The sequence below is a fragment of the Hippoglossus stenolepis genome, chromosome 8 (genome assembly GCF_022539355.2).
Source record: "Hippoglossus stenolepis isolate QCI-W04-F060 chromosome 8, HSTE1.2, whole genome shotgun sequence".
Classification (NCBI taxonomy): Eukaryota; Metazoa; Chordata; class Actinopteri; order Pleuronectiformes; family Pleuronectidae; genus Hippoglossus; species Hippoglossus stenolepis.
In genome coordinates this window covers 25,830,005-25,852,361 of record NC_061490.1, presented here as the reverse complement: position 1 = coordinate 25,852,361, position 22,357 = coordinate 25,830,005, and the positions used below count along the sequence as shown (strand labels likewise).

The 22,357-nt window shown below is 45.0% G+C and overlaps 1 protein-coding gene across 1 annotated transcript; it reads right to left on the bottom strand.

Moving 5' to 3' along the window:
* Positions 1-45: 45 nt before the first annotated feature.
* Positions 46-22,060, bottom strand: sh3bp5b (SH3-domain binding protein 5b (BTK-associated)). The gene is made up of 9 exons (XM_035164823.2): positions 21,724-22,060; positions 20,615-20,677; positions 14,966-15,094; positions 4,602-4,766; positions 4,347-4,477; positions 3,974-4,016; positions 3,569-3,788; positions 1,966-2,331; positions 46-1,147 (listed from the first exon to the last, which is right to left on the bottom strand). Exons 1-9 carry the CDS (start codon positions 22,045-22,047, stop codon positions 924-926), a joined length of 1,665 nt encoding a protein of 554 aa, XP_035020714.1. The 5' UTR covers positions 22,048-22,060; the 3' UTR covers positions 46-923.
* Between the last annotated feature and the right edge of the window lie 297 nt (positions 22,061-22,357).

The window sequence follows — 22,357 nt, the reverse complement described above, 5'->3', positions numbered from 1 at the left end:
AGTTACAGTTTGCTAACGTCTGAGAATATTACCCACACGCACCAGAGTGTTTTATTTTTTATTAATTTAACTTTTCATTCGTAAAAAGAAGAAATCTTTTACAATATGTCGTCTTTCAGAAGTTACACAGCAACACGTCAACAACGTACACGAGCAAACTTCAGCCAAAGACCCAATGACGCCGCTGCAGCCGAGCTCCAGGTTATTGATTTAAATAAGATTCGGTTTTATTAATTATGAATTCAACTTTTCTTTTGTAAGAGAAGCAGAAGTCACATGTCGTTTTAAAGCAGAGAGGACAGCAACACTTTACTTTGAAGTCCCACTATTCAGCATTTAGAAACAGAACATTCAATTAAATATGAATTCAATTTAACCGATTATAACATTAACTTATATCACAGCTGATGTTGCTCTGATTAATTATCTGTTTATTTATTGTTTTCGACTCAGATCAGATCTGATATCGTGTATTTACTGCTCGTCAGTGCTGAGTAGAGCGACTTGAAGTAAACGTTACCCAATCACATTCAGCTATTCATGTGTATTTATACTCTCATCTGCAGCTTTGACATTTGAAGGATCACAACGGCAAAGCCTGAACAATTCACACACAACTTCAGGACAATACGACAGATCACATATGGACTCAGAGTCCAACTTATTAATTGAACATCTCCACGTTCTGTAGAACCGAGCAGAACGTCTCCTCTGTGGTGGAACAGCCATCGAACACCAACTATTTAACAGTGCTCCTCAGGTCCGTGCAGCACTTCAGCTGTCCGGTGACAAAATAACACAAACAATAATCTTTAGTCCATCGCCAACACATCTCCAACACACGGTGGAGTTCCGGCTCGTAATCGTTTATCGTTGAGTCAGAATCCGTCGAGGCTGACGAGTTCTCTCTTTGTCCGTCGGACTCATTTGACCATGAACCCAGACTGCTCGGCCTTCTGGGAGCAGCCGTCTGTTTTCTTCGTGCTGTCGGGGCGAGGGCGTCGCAGGTTCAGGAAGCTGAAGCGTGTTTCCAGGCTGAAGGTTCTCTTGGTGGCGGGAAGCGAACTAGTGCTGCTGCTGTTGTTGTTGGTGGTGGTGGTGACGGGAGCGTTATCCAGTTCCCCCTCTGCTCCCTCTGCACGGTCACCTGCAATTCAATCAGCGGTTAATACAGTTACGTGCATTTATTATGGATTCAAGGGTTCGGGGTTCGATCCAGTGAAATGTATTAACACTTTGCTGCTGCAATGAAAAGTAAAACCACACCGACGAAGGTAAAACTCTGAAAACCAGAGAAAGCAGGTGCAGCAGCTGCACCGACACATGGAGGTCGACTGAACGCCACAGATATCTGGACCATGTTTCCTCTCTGTCACTTTGACTAATCCTCCCTCTGCTGGAGCAGCTGTGAGCATCCAGCTCCAAATAGATTCTCCAGCATCATCCGTCTCACCTGCGTCTGTTTCTCTCTCCTGAGTCACAGGTGGACTCGTTTCATATCAAGGTGTTCTCTCTTTGTGGAGCAGCCTTATTCACTTTGACTTATCGAGTTCATCCAAAGACCCTGCACTCAAATAGAAGCTCAGATTCCCGGCGCTCCAGCTCCAGCTCTTCTCCTCCCGCTGCTTCTGTGCTCGTGTGAAACGTCTGCTCGGATTTATTAGTGATGACGAATGAAAAGGCCCCGCCCTCGTTTTGCTTACGTTTGCTGTTGAGGCTTTTCCCCGTTAAACACAAGAGGAAAAGAAACAAGGCAGCGTCTTTTTAGAAATGTTTGATAGCAACAGTTTTCCGGTAACATCCACTGACCCTTAAATATCGCAGCTCAACTACCGACGCAGCTTGTTAACTAACAAAAATCTGTGTAATGTTGCTCCATCAACTTTGTGTTGAACACTTTGAGTAGTAAAAAACGAGACCTGGCACCGAACCCCGTCTCTGCTCGAGTGTTCTCCGTTCGCTCACCTCTCTCCAAGTCGCACTCGGGCGACGACGCTCCGCTGCACGCGCTGCGAGGCCCGAGCACCGGCGAGATGAGGCTGAAGTCCGACAGCGACACGGTGCTGGGGAGATCCAGACTGCTGGGCCTGGAGGGGGGGGCAGGGGAGGAGGAGGACGAGGAGGAGGGCGTTGGTGATGGGGAGTCGGAGGAGGAGGACGTGCACGAGGAAGAGGAGGAGCTGGCGAAGGGGCAGGGCGACATGAGATCCTGTGGGCTGCTGGGAGTCGAACCCAGGCTGCAGGTGGACTGTGTCTCCGAGTCTTCTTCAGACATGATGCTGCCACCGCCGCCGCCGCCGCACGCGTCATCATCGAAACACACCGACGCCACTGCAGGAGGGGAGGAGACGGAAAGAAGGTGGAGTTAAGAGAAGGCAAGAGGAAGGAAAGGAGGTGAAATGAGATGAGATGGGAAAGGAAGAAAAGGAAAGAGGAAAGAAGGAGGGACAGAGTGTGGAAGGAAAGGAACAAGAAGGTGGCGATGAAGAGAAGGAAGGAAGGAAAGGAACAAGAAGGTGGCGATGAAGAGAGGGAAGGAAGGAAGTGGGAGAAATAAGACAGAAAGAAAAGAAAGAAATGAAATGAGAGAATGAACAGAGACAAAAGAGGGAAAGATGTGGAGAAGAAATATACGAGCAAACAGATGAAACAAATAAACCTGAGGAATCGTGACTGTCGCATCACATGATATAATGATAATATAATATAATCACATTGTACGGTTTTAAACTGGATGTCTCCACCGCTCTGGGGTTACCATGGTAACACCATCCTATTTATTCCATATTCAAGGCCAGTCGAGGCAAAAGCCAGGTTTCAATCCCAAAGGTCTTCAGTTTAAATAGTTGAAGATTAAAGAAACCAGTAACTGAAACCAGTTCATTGTATTGTTCAGGTTTTAACTTTAGTGGAAACTGTGTCTGGAGGTGATTTATTTTAATTTCAAACTTCAGTTTGTTCTGGTGAAGATAAAAAATACCGGTTGTTTGTTTGTTTTCTTTATATTTTCTGAATATTCCTCCCACTGTCCTGAAGCTTCTGTGTTTCCTCCCAGTTCTAAATCATTTGTATTTCTTTGCCGTGTTTAGTTTTTAAAGTGTCCGACCGGTGATTTATTTATCGGATTGTTTTTCTCACTCTCAAAATCCTCGAGTTCTCTCTCAAATCAAATCAACTTATCGAAGCAATGATTCAATTTAACTCGGCTGTGATTCTGTAACTTACTTTTCTCTGAAGTCCTTTAACAAACTTTCCAAGAATCACAACCAGGAATTCAGAGAATCAGACAAGCAGCTCGTTGTGTTTCCTCTAATGAACGAGTTAAAGCTCTTTGACTCTCAAGTGTCAATCACATCTTCACAGGAGCTCGAGCTCTGATCTGCTTCCCTCCACCAGACTAATAAATAATACGTTTACAGAATCAGCTTCTCCTCCAGAAATAAAACCTGTTTATTCAGTTGTTAAACTTTAAAAGAGCCGATCGTCCTTGAAACTCTTTGGGAGAATCGACGAGCAGCGAGTTTAGGAAACAAACACCTGAGAGAGACACACAAAGCACTGCACTCACTGGATATTCCATCAGACTCCATTTTGAAGCTGGAGATGTCGTCCCCGGAGACGCTGTCGCCCTCGGCGCCCACGCCTCGGCCCCGCGGGCCCATGGAGGAGCTCCGCCGTCGCTCGTGGATCTCGTCAGAGATCATCTCCAGGTTCCTGAGGGCCGTCTTGTACTCGCCTTTGGCCTGAGACAGCTTGGCCTGTCGCTCGTCCACGTTCTTTTTCAGGTTCTGGAGGAGAGAGAGAGCGAAGAGGGAGGAGGATCACGATGACGTCACAGACAGAAACACACTGAACTCCACAGGAGGGAGGAGCTACAGATGTGGAGATTGGATGACGGTGCAGGAGCTCGATGTTTAACACGTTTATGTTTCAGTGAATGTTTTCAGACATTAACTCCAGCAGCCTCACGTACCTCCAGCTGCAGATAGTACTTGGCCTTCATCTCAAAGTAGGGCCTGAGGAGGAGGAGCAGGAGGAGCAGGAGGAGGAGGAGGAGCAGTGGTCAGGAGAGAAAGAGAAGAGATTAGATCAGAGGGGACAAATACAGTGTAACCCAGAAAACAGCAGCACCCACAGCATCACCATGGCAACCCGGGAGATAAAGGAGTCGGGTGCTGTTGGCTGAGCGACGCAGAGCGGACGCACTCCCTGCTGAGGCCACACGAGGCAGCGCTGATCTCTCAGACTGGAGTCAGATATGAATCACATCTGACTCTAATCCACTCGACCTCGTTCTCTCCGTCACGTCGTTACAGCGGCGGCCATTTTAAAGCGGAGGCTCTTACTTGGACTTGTTGATGGTGCGTTTGAGTTTCTTCTCCAGCTGCTTCATGCGACCGATCGCCGCCGTGTACTTTGACGCCGTCTCCTTGTGAAGCAGCTCGCTCCTCGTCTTCGTGAGCTCCGCCTCCATCACCTGTGACGGCCAATCAGAACTCACCGTCAGATGAAATATATCAACTCTCTGTCGCATTAAGAATAAGAAATTACAGGTGACAGGTTTGTTACAATAATGAAGGTACGTGTTTCTGCCCCCTCACCCGCTGGGTGGCGTGGTTCAGCATCTCCTGCCAGGCGGAGTCAAACTGGCGGTTGTCCTCCTCCAGGAGCCTCTGCTCGGCCAGGGAGATGGTCTCCTTCGCCGCCCGCAGAACCTCGGTGGCCTTCTGGAAGTCCTGCGTGGCCTTCTGGGCCTCGAGCTGCGCCTGCAGGACAGAGACTCATCATCAACCTGAATGATGACCTGACTGAACGACTGGTGTTTTGGTTTGAGGAACACGAAGCAGCTGGATTCATGTTTGTCTGCAGGTTTCTTTATATTCAACGTTACATTTTAAACAGTTTCACAGCATGAAACTCACGAGACGTCCCTGACATCATCGCTCTGGTCCAGGTGGAGCCGTACAGCGGAGGCTTTACACGCTACACGCTAACGCACCGTGTGAGCGATGCCTGATCAACATCACGTGTGTGTGAAATCTAATAGAGCAGCACAGGAGCTGAGCTGTGAACTGCAGATTGTTCAATTCAGTTTCTGCCTCTGAAACGCAGCATCGGAGTTTTCAAACTAAAACCAGCAGCAGCTCCAGAGGAGTGAGGACGATGAACACATCAGTAGGAGAGTTGATGAACGAGAACAAAGTCGAGTGGATGAAGCTTCAGATAAAAATCGTATGAAAGCTGCGAACGATTTGTGATCAGAGACAAGAGGAAAAATGTACCAGAGGGAATGTGTGTGTGTGTGTGTGTGTGTGTGAGTGTGAGTGTGTGTGCAGCCAGCGAGCTACCCCCCCCCTCTCGTGATGTGGAATCTGGAGCTGACGACACTGATCTCAACCCAGGACAAGGAGCTTTTGAGTTTGTCGATGTGAGACAGCGTGTGTGCGACTGAAAAGCAAAAGGACGGGAAGTCGAACTTGAAAGTGATGAATCAGTTTCTCTGCTTTGGGGCCGGACGAGCTTTACTCGAGTGTTCAGAAGCAAAAAGCTCAAGAGGAACGAGCACGAAGACAGAAATAAACCCACATGGACCCAGAGAACTTTAGAGAACCACAGATCTCTGTGAAGCAGCTTCACTGAATATTAAATCAGGAGTTCAATCCACAAAATGAAGCTTAAAGTCAGAAGATGAAGGGTTAAGAGACATCAGCTGATTTACTCGTTTTCATTTTATAGATTCAAGAGGCACAGAAGTTGTTAATGACATCTCTGTGAATCAATATACAGCAGAACTACTTATTAATATGTATCATTACCGATAATGTCTCTTCATTTTATTTGATTTACAACCAGAGACACACACAACCATCAACTTCTAAATGTAAGTGTACGTGTGTGTAAATGATGAAAACAGGTCTGGAGCCAGTTTCTGTCCCATCGGCTTCAGTCTGCAGCTGCTCTGACATCATCACATGCTCGCTGTAATGTCGTTATCGACGGTCGACAACGCGCCAGCACGACAGGATCCACACAACCTCGGCCTTGTTGCCGTCATGAGGTCGTCTTTGTGCTCCACGCCGCTGCAGGACGCCACGTGTGTCCTACAGTAACGTCTCCTTCAGTCTTTGTTAACGTCTTTTGTGCCATTCATAACAGGAAAAAGTGAAAACGTGTCTGCAGCGAGGTGCTTTTTAAAAAGGTGGTTTCAACATATTCTGTGTTAATAATCAATAAATCAAATGTAAACTTGACCCAGTTAGATCCCAAACTGTGGGTTACTCCTCCTCCTTCATTCTCTAACAAGTTAACATGTTCTCTGTTTAACCGGCTCGTGAATAATTGAAGCTCCTGCAGAAGCAAAATTCTCGCGGAGGGAATCGCAGCTCAGGTCTGTAAAGCTCAGAGTTACTCAACACATCGGTCGTCTCTCCGGAGACTCGTCTCTGGGAACGTTTCAGAGGCTGCAGGCAAATGAGGAGGAAAGAGGGAGCGAGGGATGAAGTGGTTTATAGAAAGTGACAAACAGGGAGAGAAGGAAAGGAAAGCGGGAGATGGATGGAAGGAGACAAATGGGTAAAGATGGATAGAGAGGACGAGACAGAGAGGAAGAGACGGGGCGATAAGAAAAGAGAGAGAGAGGAAAAACTACTGAATAATAAATAAATATTTCTGATTCGATAAATCGTCCGAACACGTCTGTAAAGAGCTCATATCGGTCGTTGTGTAACTTCACTGAAACAGTCTGTGCTAACTGGGCTGTTTTGCTTATCGACACCGTGACATTTGAATCTTTTATTCCTCTCGTTTCTCTCACGTTTTCATCCTCTCCCCCCCCCCCTCTCATCCCTCCGCCGGCTACAGGATGACGCCGCTGACTCTTCACTTGCCTGTAGCCGAGAAGGCAGCGGAAATAAAGTAGGACAAAGAGAAAAAGTGAAAGAGTAAAGCCTTTATTTTCCTGCTGTGCTTGGTTTCTCGTCTCTGAGCTTCGGTTGTTCGGTGAAGTGTCGACACGCTTCAACTCAAGTGTGTTTAGATTTTGCATCTTTCGCTTTCACTCATAAAACCAGATGGACGTGAAAAACTGTTTTCGCTTTGCAGGGAATTTTGTCTGAGCTATTTTTAAACTGGAAAGTTTAAACGTTGAAGGCAGCAATGTTTCAATTGAGAACTGTTGTTCAACCCAGGGACAGATGTCAATCCTGAAACAGTCCGAGTATCAACTGAGGTGCAGCATCAAGTCCCGTCAAATATAGACGTTCAATGAAATGTTCAGAGTCACAGATTCATCTGATCTGTACACGTTTCTCTTGGCGTGCACAAGGTGAATATAAATTATAAAGCGTTGTATTTGTGTCAGTGTTAAAAGACAACGTAAAAGACACCTTCATAATAAAATGATGGAGGACACACTGATACCTCCTCAGATCTTAACAGTTGGATTCAATATTGCATTTGTATTATCTGTGCTTTCAGTCAAACATCCGTAACGTCCTTATCGGTCAAACCGCTGCAGAGGGAGGAAGACACAAAGGAAGAGGGACGGGAGGACGGACAGTGAGACGTCTCATCATCAGTCACAGCTGTCAGGGAAAAGACGTTCAGGGGAAACGAGCCTTTAGATCCTAAAGAAGACGTCTCATCGACCTTCACACTGTTAAACACACAAAACAGGTCTGAAGGGATCACGTCTGTTTGAACTGCCAAATTCACACAGAAGATTGAAGAGCTTCACAACAGGATCAAACAATAAGACCAATAAATTAAAATTCACAGGAAGATGAAGCTTGAACGTCTTAAGCAGATCTTAGTGTTTCACTGTGGCAGCTCTTCATATTCTAACTTGTCCTTCCAGTTTCAGAGTCAACATGTTTTTAAAAACAACAAAATATCTCTAACTTGTAATGCAGACGTCAAAGAATGACAGGAATCCCCTCCTTTCATCAGAGCCCTGTTTGTCTCCAGCACAGGAGGAGGAGGAGGAGGAGGAGGAGGAGGAGGAGCAGGAGCAGGAGGAGGAGCAGTATCTGTTATCAACATGACCTGATTTGACCAATTTTACTTGCAAATCAGATCATTTTCTAAAGCCAGAGCACAATCTGGGACGGTAACGACCATTAAAGCCGGCGGTCTGAGTCCGTGCAACCGCTGTAAACACGGCTTCCTTTCTCTTGCAGAATGCACCGACTGACCCAAACCTTCAAGCAAACCCACATTCCATGTCGCCGTTCGATCCCCGAGAGGGATGAATGAACCGGGTCTGGCCTAGATACAGTTCTGAGCGAGCTCGAGGGTTGAGCACACAGCGGGGAGGAAGCCTCCGCCTGTGATGTCCGCTTCACGCTCTTCAATAGGCAAATTAACCCAGATCTGTCCCCGGCCCAGGAGGAGGAGGACGCTGTGATGCTGAGTTCAAACAGAAGCAGACGCTCACTTACAGGTCGACTGGAGCTGCTGTTTCACCCAAAGTGCAAATTACATTTACAGCTTCTGCACAGGAGCCGTTAGTGAAATCTAATGAAACAGAACTGCTGAACCTTCACCACGACCCAGGAAGAACAACCAGTTAGAAAATGAAGACAAAAGGTTTCCACTGGAGAGATGCAGGAACTGTACGGAGATGTTTAATCCTCAGAAAACTTAACGTCAACCCAAGTGAAGCCAGTGAGATTCAGACACACGAGATAAAAACAATCCACAAAGCTTCTTTAAACCAACGTGACTGAAGCTGTAGGAAGAGAATAAGAGACCAACATCCACATCTACTGTCTGATTTGAACAAATGTGTCATCATTTGTGTTTATTGTGTTGATTAGGGTTGCAAAGGCGGAAAATTTCCGGTAAATTTCCGGAAACTTTCCGGAAACTTTCCATGGGAAGTTAAGCTCGGGAATTTTGGTAATTTTGAAAAAAAAATGTTACCGCAAATTAAACGCTGAGCAATAAAAAAATAATTAAAAACTCTATTTTAAAGATGTATGGAATGCAGCACACGCTGCACGTTGAATTTCAACCCTGCACTGTGCATTCTTCCATCACATGCACAGATACTTCCCAGCATCCTGCACACTACTGCATTAGCCCAAGGACTAGTCAGGGAAATTTTGATGATATTACTGGGGAAAATATATCAGCATGCTGATTGAGGATTGTTCATCTAGCCTATTTCTATTCATTTATCCATCAATTGTAAAATATTTTTAAAGACGATTCCAATTGTTTAGCTAACTATTTATATCTCTGGCATTGCATTAGTGTTTTTTACAAGCTGTTTTCTCATCTTATTCTACAGAACAATGCCACGTGCACTATCTCACGTGTGGAGACATTTCACCCCAGCCAATGCAGAAGGAAAGGATGTGTACATTTGCAAATACTGTGCAAAGACCTATGTTAAGAATGCCACAAAGATGCAGAAGCATATAGTCAAGTGCCCAAAGTTTCCTCAGGGCTCAAATCAGCTTATGACAAAATAAAATGTTTATATTTATGTCTGTATATGACAAGGTAAATACAGTTAGTATAAATTACCCACAAAATTTCCAGTTTATTCCCGTTAATTCCCGTATATTCCCATGGAAAGTTTCCAACTTTGAATATTCCCGGAATTTTGCAACCCTAGTGTTGATTATGTTTTATTTTCATATTTGAAAACAAATTTTTAGTCACATTCTGTGATGTGAAGTTAAATCCATATTCCAAAGTGTCAGAGCTGCTACGATGACGTGTGCCAGAGATGTTATGCAACGACGGACGAGCCGGTGGCAACACAACATGACACACACACACACACACACACACACACACACACACACACACACACACACACACACACACACACACACACACACACACACACACACACACACACACACACACACACACACACACACACACACACACACACACACACACACACACACACACCCACCTGTGTGTGAGGTGGCCAACGCAAAACCAGATGGCTTTGACCTTGCAGCCGTTTCTCCTCCTCCTCCCCTCCCCTGAATCCTCCAATCCCTCCATCCTTCTATCCCTCCGTCCACTTCAGTTCATCCATCAGCACCAGTGACGTGCTCGGCCTCCAGCAGGGGGAGGTGGAGACAGAAAGAGAGGGAGGGCCGGAGGAGGAGGACAAGCAACAAGGAGAGAAGTGATAAGAAGGTAAAGGAGACTGAGAGGAGGAGTCTTTAAACTCATGTAATGTTCTCGTTGATTTCTCAGAGAATCATTCATGGATCTTGATGAAAATCAGGAGTGAAATCTATGAGTGTGTGTGATTTGCTGCAGATAAAATCCAGATCTAGTGAATTTAAAGGTTGTGAGCTCCAGAGGCAAAACATTCTGAAATCAAAACACTTCCTCGTGTCCACATTTTTAAAACTGCACATATTCCACTGCAGCTTCTGTTCTTCATGACATAGTTTGTTGAGTCTTTCTTTAAATGTATTTGTACAGTCATTGTGTGTGTGTGAAATACAGGTTGGTATATTTGAGACACACACACACACACACACCATCTGTCTGATGAGAGGCTGCTCAGGTTTTGGTTTTCACCACGAACACTGAGCCTCCTCTCACTTTCTCCCTTTCTTTCCCCTCCAGCAGCAGAAAATCTCTCCTCTGCAAATCGAGCATTTCATCGTCTCCACAGCCGGGATTTGCTCCCCCCACCCTCCTCCTCCTCCTCCTCCTCCTCCTCCTCCTCCTCTCTCCTCGTTCGCCCTCACTAATCTGACATCTGCTCAAACTCAGGCCTCCGTCATGAGGACGACACGCAGGAGGTGGTGAAGCTTAAAGTCAACCCCCCCCAAAAAGAACACATTTGACACTGTGATATTAAATCTGAGACTTAACGAAACATTCAAGTGTTAGAAAATGTTCTGAACTCATATGTGATCTTTTTCTTTTCCTCTACCGGCATCTGAAATTCTTAATACCAGTTTTTATTTAATTCCAAAAAACCTAACACCTTGTCCTCTGTTCATATTTAAATATTTTACATTATATAATAATCTGGATGTAATGTGCAAATACATCCAAAATGAAGGCGGTGTCCGCAGTAAAGATATTTTGTCTTCATGTTTGCACAAAGGGAGGACGTGGACATGCATCTGTATTTACAGTCTGTTTTGATTATTAACACAAACCTCCGTAAAAAGGTTGAATTCACATTCACGTTGATCTGCAAACTGCAGAGTCATGCACACCTCCTCACTCTGGGAAAGGATCCGTTTGGATCCGCTTCTAAATCCTGTGCAGGAACTTCCTGTCTTTAAAACCATAACTCCCACCACCTCTCTCCTCTTTCTCTGCAGCCACCAGCCAACCTGCAGATACAGAGGGGGGGGGGGACTGACTCATCCCTCCAGCAGCAGATTCAGAGGATCCACTGCAGCTCTGACGCTCATAAAACAGAAAAACCTCGAAGGACAATTAGAGCAGCTCCGAATGATCAAACACACAATTTACTGGATTCAAGGGAAGTCGTGAAATGTGTCGAGCCGTTTAAATATAACAGCAATGGAGATGGTGAAGAGTTTAAATTCCTCCGCAGTCAGGATCTGCGAGTGTGTTTCTGTGTTGCCATCTGACAGCTAATAGTGTGCGAGGAAATCCGACACCCCCACTTCCATCTGCGGCTCAGACTTGAGAGGAATAAAAAGTGAGGCTGATGCATATTTCATGATGTTTTAAAAAAAAAAAAAAAACCTTCTGCTGAAAGTTTAACTTCAGATGCAGCGGCATCGCTCAGTCTCACCGGAGTCAGCACTTAGAGATGTGACGACGTGCACTCGCTTCAGCCTTTTCCGCCTCGTCACGCTGACCCACTTCCTCAGTGGCTGAGTGCGTCCACCAGCTTGTGTGAGATCAGTGGGAAAAAGAGGAGCTTAAAGCCATTAAGTCAACGGCTGGAGACGCTTCGCCCTTAAAGATTCATTTATCTTTTGGTTCATGCTGGAGAAAAAGAGACCTGAGGTTTGGGTCGCACAGCAAATACATTTGTTTTAATGAAATCAACAGAATCTCTGGACTTCACAGGGTTTGTGCTTCGTGCTTCTCGGGGCGACAGTAGAATGTGTGTGTGTGTCAAAGTTTAACAATTACAAAACCCATGTGGGAGCTCTGACCTCTGATGAACACAGACCCAGAGAGTCCAGTGCAGAGGACGTGAGGGAAATCTGACACGGGGAAGGAATTAAGTTTAAGCTTTTATTCTTAACACCGGGGGAATAGAAGGAGACCAGGCTGATGGGAAGGTTTACAAGTTGTTTTGCCAAATCTGAGCTGTTCTCGCAAAAAGTATTAAACTCTCCCCACGTGAACACGAGTGAGAGCAGAATACGCCTCCTTTAAATTCAGGAGAGGTTTGCACCTGAATAAAGACCTCGGTCCAACCCAGCAGGAGAAACCCTGTGAGTTCTCCCCCACAATGACTCACTTAAGAATGATTAGCTGCCAGCGAGATACGCGATATAGAAATGTAGATTATACAGCGTTCTCAGAGTTATACGTCTGCAGTTTATCTTCTATCTGGAATCAAGGTCAAGCTGAGTCGTTTGTCTCCAGCGGCCGCTCCCTGGGTGCTGCCGGACGCTTATCTGCTACGGCAAATAATGTGTTTCTAATCCCAGTGCATGGGAGAGCCGGGGGGGAGGTTCTCCAATCAGACAGAGAAACAGGAGGGAAAGTTCAGTAAAGACACAAACATGGCAAACAGGAGGAAAGAGTTGGATACAACATCAACAGAGGGAACAAAGTAAGAAAACCAACAACTGGTGGAAGGCGACGCGAGGACAGGGACAAAGAGACGCAGTGTGTCTTCAATCTGGGATATTTTTAGTTGGCAAATCATTAAAATAACTGACATCAAGACGATTTGCGTGAGTTTGCCTAATTGTGGCTGCGACTATTTCTCAGACTCCCACTGATAACAGCTTTGTTAAAGACATTCGACACCCTCGTCGACAAGAAGGAAACATTCACAGCCTCCAACAAACGTTTACTTGTTTACCGCTTTTCTATTTCTGTTCCAAGGACCTCCATTCAGAGGGTGAAGTCCACAAAGCTGCAGCGAGTCAAAATATCGTACCTTCTTGGAAAAGACCCAGAAGCCTTGAGGCGGCAGCTGCTCATTTTCTGGCAGATCAGACATAGTTGACAAGGAAACAAGAAGATAAACAGACTATGATAGATTCCCCGACTGGGGTTTGAGGCCAAATTGTTCGTGCAGAGAAAGACGAAGATTCTCAACTGATCATCGCTAATTCCTTCAGATTAGTTTCAAAAAAGCTTCGTTGATATGAAGCGTAACAAAGAGGCCTTTGAGTTAGAAAGAGGGATCGATACAGCAGATGGAAAATGATTTAATAAGTCATAGAATTAGAAAAGCTGGGTGTGGTTTTAAAGTCAGTGGTTTGAAACCTAGTTCTGGGTAAAGAGTAAGTTAGGAGCTTCCTCAAACTCGAGTCGACACAACAACAAATACCTAAAGTTAAAGGTGTGACTGTATTTCACATGAAAGGAGTCTGACAACAGGATGTGAAGCAACAGTCGAGAGACAAGAGATGAAGACAAAGACATTTCAGCATTTTGAGAAGAGACTTTGCAAAAGCATCAACTCTGCTGCTCCTCTGTGTTCGATCTCGGGCTGTAACGTGTTCACAGTTAGAGGCCACGTTGTTTCAGACCCGTTCTCTGGAAGTGAAAGTAAAGGTCGATCAGGGCCGCAGGTGAGCTGACAGGTGAGGGGAAGTGAACCAATCACATGCTGTACATCCTCATCTCACTTCCCCTCAGGACGTGACAATCAAGAAGCTTCACACACACCGAACCCACGGGGGTTAATCTTTATAAAGATCCTCTGACAACACACTCATTCTCTCATGAGATCTTCATTCTCAACTGATCTAGAGATCTGTGTTGATTGTAAAGCAAGGTTGGTGGTTTGATTCCCACTAGGAGCCCAGATGCTACAGACAAAGGGTCTTGGGTCTTGATCATTCACGAAACTCGCAAGTATTTGAGTTGAAAGATTATGAGATCTTCGGAGTAAAAAGGTTAAAAAAGGGACACATATCTAAGAAAGGGGAACTGCAGTTGCTTCACAGACACTTTCACCATCGCCTGTATTTCAGCATAAAACGGTAAATTCCCCACTCGTACTCACAGAGAAAGTGTCTGTCAAAGTGAAGACATGCACAGAGGGTCTTCCCCTGAGTCGTGAGAGAAGGACACAGTAAAGTCTGTTAGAGGCTCCGTCCCTGCCGTCCCTGACCGAGCTCTCGCAGCTGCAGGGACGCTCATCGAGACGAGCAGGTGGCTGCTTCCTCCTCCATTTACACACAGACACACACTTTGTGAAAAGGGGAACAGAGATTGTGGTCTCAAATGATTGTGTAGTTCCTTTTGATACCGTTTCTAAGCTGTGCTCGATTTCTGCATTGGTCCTGATCAACCAGACTTAAAACTTCAAGCATGGAAATGATGTTTTCTCCATTTAAGAGGTCGACAAATGTTATTTAGAAAGAACGGAAATCGATTAAAATTGAACCAAGCAAAACACCCGCAGGGAAAAGGACAAATAAAAAGTCCAGATTATCTTTTCACTAATGTCAAATACAGACAAACAACCACATTCAGACCAATTAAGAGTCTCATCAGAAAAGCCTCGCAGACACAGGGAGAGCAGGCAAACTCCAAACAGCCAAACGGGATCTGAACCAGGAACCTTCTTGCTTTGAGGCGACGGTGCTCGTGTCAAACTCGATTTAACACCCTGAACACAGAATTAAAAAGCCAGCAGCGAGTCCGACGTCCCATGTGACCTGAGCTAAGAATGAGCTCGGCTCAAGCTATTCAGCTCGCGTGTTCCCGAAACGTAGACCCACAGCAAAACAGGACAGAACCGACCCAACCACAGACGTCGGGTGGACCCAGTATGTGTAAGTCACTGCTGACTGACCTGTCTGGCCAACCGCCGGGCCTCCCAGTAAGGCTTGGACTCCTCCACGGCTTTGCCAATCTTCTTCACCAGTTCATCCAGCTTCACCGTGGCCTCCACCAGAACGGAGCGGAACTTCTGCCTCGAGTCCTGATTGGAAGAAAGAAAAAGGCTTTGTTCATATTTTCAGTAAAACAAACACCAATACGCAAGATAGCAGTGTTCTGGATATTTCTAGATTTCTGGATAGTGGGAGGAAGCGGAGAAGTGTTGTCCTGCGCCCCCCCTCTACACTGTCTGATGTATGAACGTTCTCTTAATGTGGAGATTTGATGGTTTTGCTTCAACACAAACAGCGTAAAACAATAAATCCCCCTAATTCTGTAACAAGCACACGTCCACCTGAATGAGGCCAGTTGAGGTTCTGCTGAAGACTTCACACGGAGCCCTGTTCCCAGGGTTCGGTGATAGATTCAGACCTTTCTTCTTGATTTGATCTGTAGTGCTTCATTTCCCCTTTCACTTGTGAATGAGCTCTTACTACATCTGTGGACAGGGAGTTGCAGCTCTTGACCCTTCATCTCCGTCAGTTTGTAAAGTTGTGGAAATTAAACTTGCCTCTGCGATGACTCACAAGAGGCCACAAGTCAAGAATCTACTGTAAAACCCAAGAACTCAAAGATAAAACCGCAAAAATGCAGTTCTACTTAATGGATAAGAAACTTTAACTCCCACCCATTAAACTTAATATAATCTGCTGAAGTATTTTCACATCATGTTCCAGAAAAAGCTGACACAGTTTTATGAGAACGTCCTAATACAACAGAGAAGCAGCCAGCGTCCGGCCAATCCGTTCAAAACGCCTATGAAAAGTGAATGTCTGATATAATTCTGTTATCTGGCACCGCGCACGCCGCTTGTTCCGTGTTAGAGAGCTCGGGTCGTTCGCTGGAACTCGTCAGAGGGAATTTCTCAGACTGATTCAGCTCTGACATTCATCACGGTGTTGTAATTGATCGGAGAGGAACACCATCTTCTAAGCACAAGAAGAAAAGAAGAAAGAGAGTGAGAAGAAAAACAAGACAGGATCTTATTATACAAGTGACATCAGGGATGTTGAGCAGCAGTGAACTCAGTCCCAGGTCCTTTTATTAAAAGATAAGGTCGAGCACAAATACCATTAAGTTAAAAGGGAAAAACAGCTTGTTTACAGCCGAGACAAAAGCTGAGGAAATGAAATGAAAACTCATGTGACACCTGAAGTCTCCACAGAGAGGACGACCACTGCAGGTTTCAGTCCTGTTTAACTTTAGACTCTAACCAGCACAGGTTCAACTGTAACTCCTTGGAGGAGAAAACTCTAAAAGACAAAGGCTGGATATGTTTGTACGAGTCGATACAGACGGCAGCAAGTTCATCTACCAGTCAGATGCCAATGGGCTTCTTCCAAACTCCAGACTGGGAAGGACTGGGAACTTACCAAAGATGTGTTCTTACTGCAGGTCTCACAATAAGTACAATTTGATCAAATGAAAAACACAATGTCTGAACAATATACTGTAATTCTAACCATTAATCTGCACATGTTCTTAGTAGAACATTCGATAAACATAATGTTCATTTCTCTAACTAGTTTGTCTGCCTGGCCTCTCGACTCGGTCTCTGAATTTGTCAGGTATGTATCCACCAAATTATGTGTCATCAATCTTTTGCTTGTTTTTCACTTCCAGACAAGTTAAATGTCAACTGGAGAATGTTTTCAACCAACTAGTGGAGCCAACTTTAATTAGCTGCTTATCAAAGATCTGAAACGAGAAGCAGCTTTTCTCTCCGTCTGTCTGTTGTTAAAGAGTCTGTTGTTTCTAACATGTCTGTGACTGTAAAGCACAGATTCCCTCAGTGTTACTGATGTAAAGTGTTTCTGTGATAAAGAAGAATGAAATGTCCAGGAACTCGATGATCCACTTTGGATTTGGATTTGATTAAAAAGGCTTAATTAGATTTCATCTGATCAAAAACAATGTTTCATATGTTGAAGTTTGAAGAAGCTTGTGACTCACTGAAGTTTTTCTGTTCTGCTTAAACACAAAGACATTTCCCCTCTGGTTATATTTAACCACCACTACTCACAACTGGTCTGAAGCACAACAACAACATACGCACTCCACTGTGCACCCTCACAACGTGCACGCTCTCTTACTTCAGGAAGTTTTAGTTGCACATCACCTCATATGAATGTTTCAGTCCTTCAACTTCTCTCTTTACATCCATCACTCCCTCAAAGAAACGGGTCCACTCTCCATCCATCTTCTCTTGACATTATCTTAGCTACAGTCGCAGCATTAGACTGAAACAGATTATAAACAAATATAAGGGGAATTTCTTTTTTCCCCCAAATTTGCATGGTCCCCAGAGGATGAATCATTCACACTTTGGCCCAGTAGTTTATATCGAAATGTCTCAAAATCAATTGCGGTGGTAATTATTAAAAAGTGGTAGATGTTTTCATTTGAGAAGCTTGAACAAATGAATTGACCTAGAGACATGATTATTCATCCACTAACTGTTTTATCACTAAGAGGTTAACGGGGGTGTAAAGTGCTGACTCACAGTTTCAAGGGAAGAAGAGAGTCATGAAACTTTATAACCTCAGTGACTGTAAATAAAAGAGCCTCAGCTTCCAGACAGTTTCTTGATTATGAGTGTGAAGACTCAGGAGAAGTTAAAGTGCTGGGTCTAATCTGTGTGTCCCAGCCTCTCTGCTGCCGACTGCAGCGTCTCCGTCCTCCACTGACGCACTTCACCTCGTCAACACGTCTGCGCCTCGAGGCCTTTGTGTCTACGACTTATCTGCTAAATTAAATGTCAGCTGCATCGCTGCTTACAAAGTACATTGGCTTCTTCGCGTCGCTGAATTTCCCACAACACTCCCCCATCATTTCTCTCATTGTCATCTTCCTAGGCCTCACATCAGCTGAGTGGACACTGGGTCCAACGGTTTGACGATATCACAACGACGCTGCTGATGTCTATGTGAGAACAGAACAACAGGAAGCTCGGTCAAAACTGATATTTCAAAGAGGTAATGGTAATTTAAAATGTTTTTAAAAAGGGGAAATACTAATTTAAAATAGGATTTAAGCCCTTTGTGTGTTTATGTGGTCGTAAGAGGAGACGAGTAAACAGAGAAATGGAGTTTTTCAGTAATGTCTGGTGTCAAGGTCACGTGAGGATGAGCATCTGTCCTTTAGTGTCCTTGAGCAAGACGCTGATGTCTCTGACCTCATTCTTAAGACTGAGGACTGGAACTGCAGCTAAAGATTATTTCCATCATCGATTAGTCGGGTGGTGACGATTCTCCAAATCCATGGTTCAGTGCAGAACTTGATATTTGGGGCACGGCTCAGTTTAGACATTTATTTTTCTCAAGGCTTCTTTGATCTCATGGATATTAATCAAGTTAAGCTATTGATACGTGAAGGAGACTTTAAATATGCAGCTTTCATGGACTTTAAATAGAATAATAATTTCATATCTCAGTTCCATCGTCGAGACTGTGGACGTTTGTATCGATTAGTCGGTCGGTTGTTATATCCTAATAATCTCTTAGTTTATTAAATGTCAGAAAAACACGTCGACCACACGTTTCCAGAACGATCAACGTTTTCTGATGAGCATCAACTAACTCAGCACATTTTCAGAAACTGGAACCTTTTTGGCATCTTTGCAGGAAAATGACTTCGACGTTAATTGATTAGCATAATAGTTCCCACTTGATTATTATCCAGTTCATTAATTTATCTTTTCAGATCAGGAGGCGTCCGACTGAGGCCGAACAGAATCACATCATCTCGTATCAGAACGAACTGATTCCTGTGTTGGGCTTGAACCAAACAAATACTTGGTCTTACAGATGTTTGAAGTTGTGTGCGAGTGTGTCAGTTCCTCTGGTTCTTTAAACTTCGGAACGAATCCTTCTTTAAGCTCAGTTACGAACAAAATTCAAGAGTATTTGTTGTTGTTAGTTTGACGTCATTTACATTTCTGTTGGGAGGATAAACATCTCGATCGCACCACATCTCAAAGACGTTAAAACATCCAGCGGCTTTGCTCTCGACTGTTTTTGAGCCGTGTTCCTTCCCTCTGACAGTAGAGGAGCCATAAAGCACAGAAACACAAATGTGTCGAGGTTTAACAAGGCACACAGTGTTGATTCAACAAGTCCCTGAATCTACAGGAGAGACGCAAACAGGCCGAAGAGACGAAACCCATCACAAAACCACAGCTGAGGGGCGACTGATTGATTCGTGTGCTTTCAAAACGAATTCCCTTTGCTACTGGAACAACAGCTGCTGGTGAACGACCACTTGTTTAACCTCGCTCTCTTTTCTCTGTGGAAATGAATCGTCACTGCAGATTATGGAGGAATTACAGAATTAGATCCTAATAAGTGTTTATATAATGACAACAACAACTAGAATAGCTCTCACAACAGTTTCCTTTGATTCAATCAAGCGGCACCAAATTGCACACAGTCAGATATCAGTCCTCTAAATAGGTCTGATTTTTCATTTATTAAAGATGCTTGAATTATTATCTGGGAAATCAAAAAACGTCCCAAATCCCAATGTTAAATATACAAACATTCCTCCATCCAGTCCAAATGTGATCCGTTCTTTCTTGGCCCGTGTTCCATCCTTCAAGCACAAGTTTCTTTCAAGTCGTTTTGGCAAACAGACCAAAGGACAGCGGTGAAAACACAACCTCCCTGGCAGAGGTGAAGACATTTGGCTGTCGTCTGGTTCATTTTCCCTCTACAACATGGAGGGCATCTGCACGGGGTGGGGGGGGGGGGGCAAAGCTTGTTTGGGAGGGTAAATAAATCACAAAGTAAAACTCCCTGAAGACGTCGTGCTGCTCAGAGAGCGTAATATACCCTCGTTTACATGCAAGGGGAGCTGACGAGCTGTCGTCACCAATCAATCAATCAATCAATCAATCAATCATCCAGATACATCCACAACCTTGTTCTTGCAAAGAAACACTCATCAGCAGAGAACTTCCTTTCATTTTGTCAGTTTCTCTCTGAGTAGCAGATTTATCCTTTAAAACAAAACCCTGTAATGACACAAATTAACCTCCGAGCAGCCGGACGGACACGAAGCACAATTCTCCATCTGAGGAGACAAGACTTTGCACGTTGACCCCTGTAAAGCAGCGTGTGAAGCTGCTGGTTTACTGGTTTTTACTGGGACACAAAGAACAGTTATGCAAGTTGACAGGCCCTGATGGCCCGGGTGAGTGTCTCATGACTGCTGCTGTGTTCACAGGAGTCCAGTGACGTGCCGAGCTCCGCCTGCTCGCTGCAAACCGCTCTGCGTACAGGTGCCAGTGAAACTGCTCTGAAAGCCTTTAAACTAGACACAGTGCAATTCACTATACGTGCAAACCCGCTGACACAGAGGGAATCATAAACTTTACAAACAGTCGGACCGGGAGACGAAGCAAAGGTCACAAAGGAGACTGCTGCGTCTCCTCACAACACTGGTCTGAGCAGGTCAACTCAGGTCATCCAGGTGAGCAGCGCACGAGAAGAGAATCTGCTGCTAAGGTTCTCACAGAGATCACATGTTAGTCTAAACCTGCACACACGAGTGAGGACAGACTGACCTCCAGCTCCGTCTCGCATCGGTTGATGTCGTCAGTGGACTGGTTGAGTTTCTCCAGCTCCCCCTGGAAGAGAGGGAATAACAGATGAAGGAGGAGAAGGGGACACGATATGAAACCTGGAATCACAAGAGAGAGAAGACTGGCAACATCCTGAATGAATTAAAATAACAAGTGTTCGTTTATGAATTTCTTCTTTCAACCAAATCAGTCCGCTGAATATTCATGAACCCTCGAGAGCTGCGTTCAAAACCTCAAGTGAAAGCGTGAAACCTTTGACTTTGTGGATTCGTCCAAAAGCCTGAAGTGTTGTCAACACAAAGATAAACATGAAAGCTGAGTCAGTGGATTCGATCGCTGATCTTTCCACAGCAGAATTCATACATATTCAGTTTACTGTGGAACCGGAGAAGCAGAACATCCTGTGAGAGGAGAAGCTGGAATAAGACCAGACTTCATGCTTTTAGAGAAATAACCTCTTCTCAGAGTAGCTGCACATCACACGTGTGTGTTAAAGGTTGAATCGACTGAAATCGACTCTTTAACAGTCGACAGTCCTTTAAAAGGTCGAATGACAGAACTTCAGAATCAGATGATGAGTCTGAACCTTAAAGGATCATTTCTACTTCAACAAGCAGCAACGTTACAAACTGACATGAGACACACAACAAGTCATCTTAATATGTTAGTGAGTTCATGGATCAAAACCACTAACCTGACACACTCTGATTCTATTGTGTGTTTGTTGTGTGACAGAAACTGTGACGGTTTTCTTGTTGAATAAATCAAACTATCAAATCATCACCTAACAATTAACCGATTAATTAAAGCATCTGCTTCACGTGCATGTGGGTGAGATTCACTCATTTCCATCCAGATGTTTTCTCTCACTGTTCCTTATGGTTTACATGCAGATGTAAAGATTTAATAACGATGAGTGACTGAACAACCCGAGCTGGAGCCAATCAGCACACGAGCCTGCAGAGGACCTGGTTATTAGCGCATCACGTGCACGTGCAGGACGTGTTGACCACATCGTGTCCACCGGAGCAGCAGCTGCATCCAGATGTGCAGCGGTTCGTAATCTATCATAATCCCTGCAGATGACCGACCTGGATTCTGGGGTCCACCTCCTCGTCCTCGAACTCCGTGTCGTCCTCGGACCGCTGCTCCCGCTCCGGCTGCTCCATGCTGCGGCTGAAGGACAGATGTCCCCGCCGAACAAAGACACTGGCGTGAGGCCACGGCCGGCAGGAGGCGCATCGGTGTCCCGGGGGACTGACGGAGAGGACAGTGTCTCCTGAGGGTTCACTGCTGTCCGCAGGGGACCATCCCGGTGGAGTGCAGCGGGTCTGAGGCACAGCGGACGCGGCAGCAGCGTGTGTCCTCGGCCCGGTCTCTCTCCTCAATGAGCCGGGGATCAAACCAGCGCACATCTGCTCGCCAGGGAACGCCCCCTTCCGAGAGAGGTATGGGGGGTGATTAGTGCCTCGCAGCTGTGACGCGTCATTATAACAAGATGGAGGATCAGGGACAGAGAGTTTCTAATAAGAATAATAATAATAAATACATTTTCATAATACAAGTACTCAAAGACACTTTACAAACGTTAAAAGAACACACATAAATCACACATATGATGTGATACATGCTCATACAGTGGAAACAGCCTAAAGGGATAGTTCACCCAAAAACTAAAATTCACTCATTATCTCCTCAGCACGATGATGGGGGGGGGGACAACAC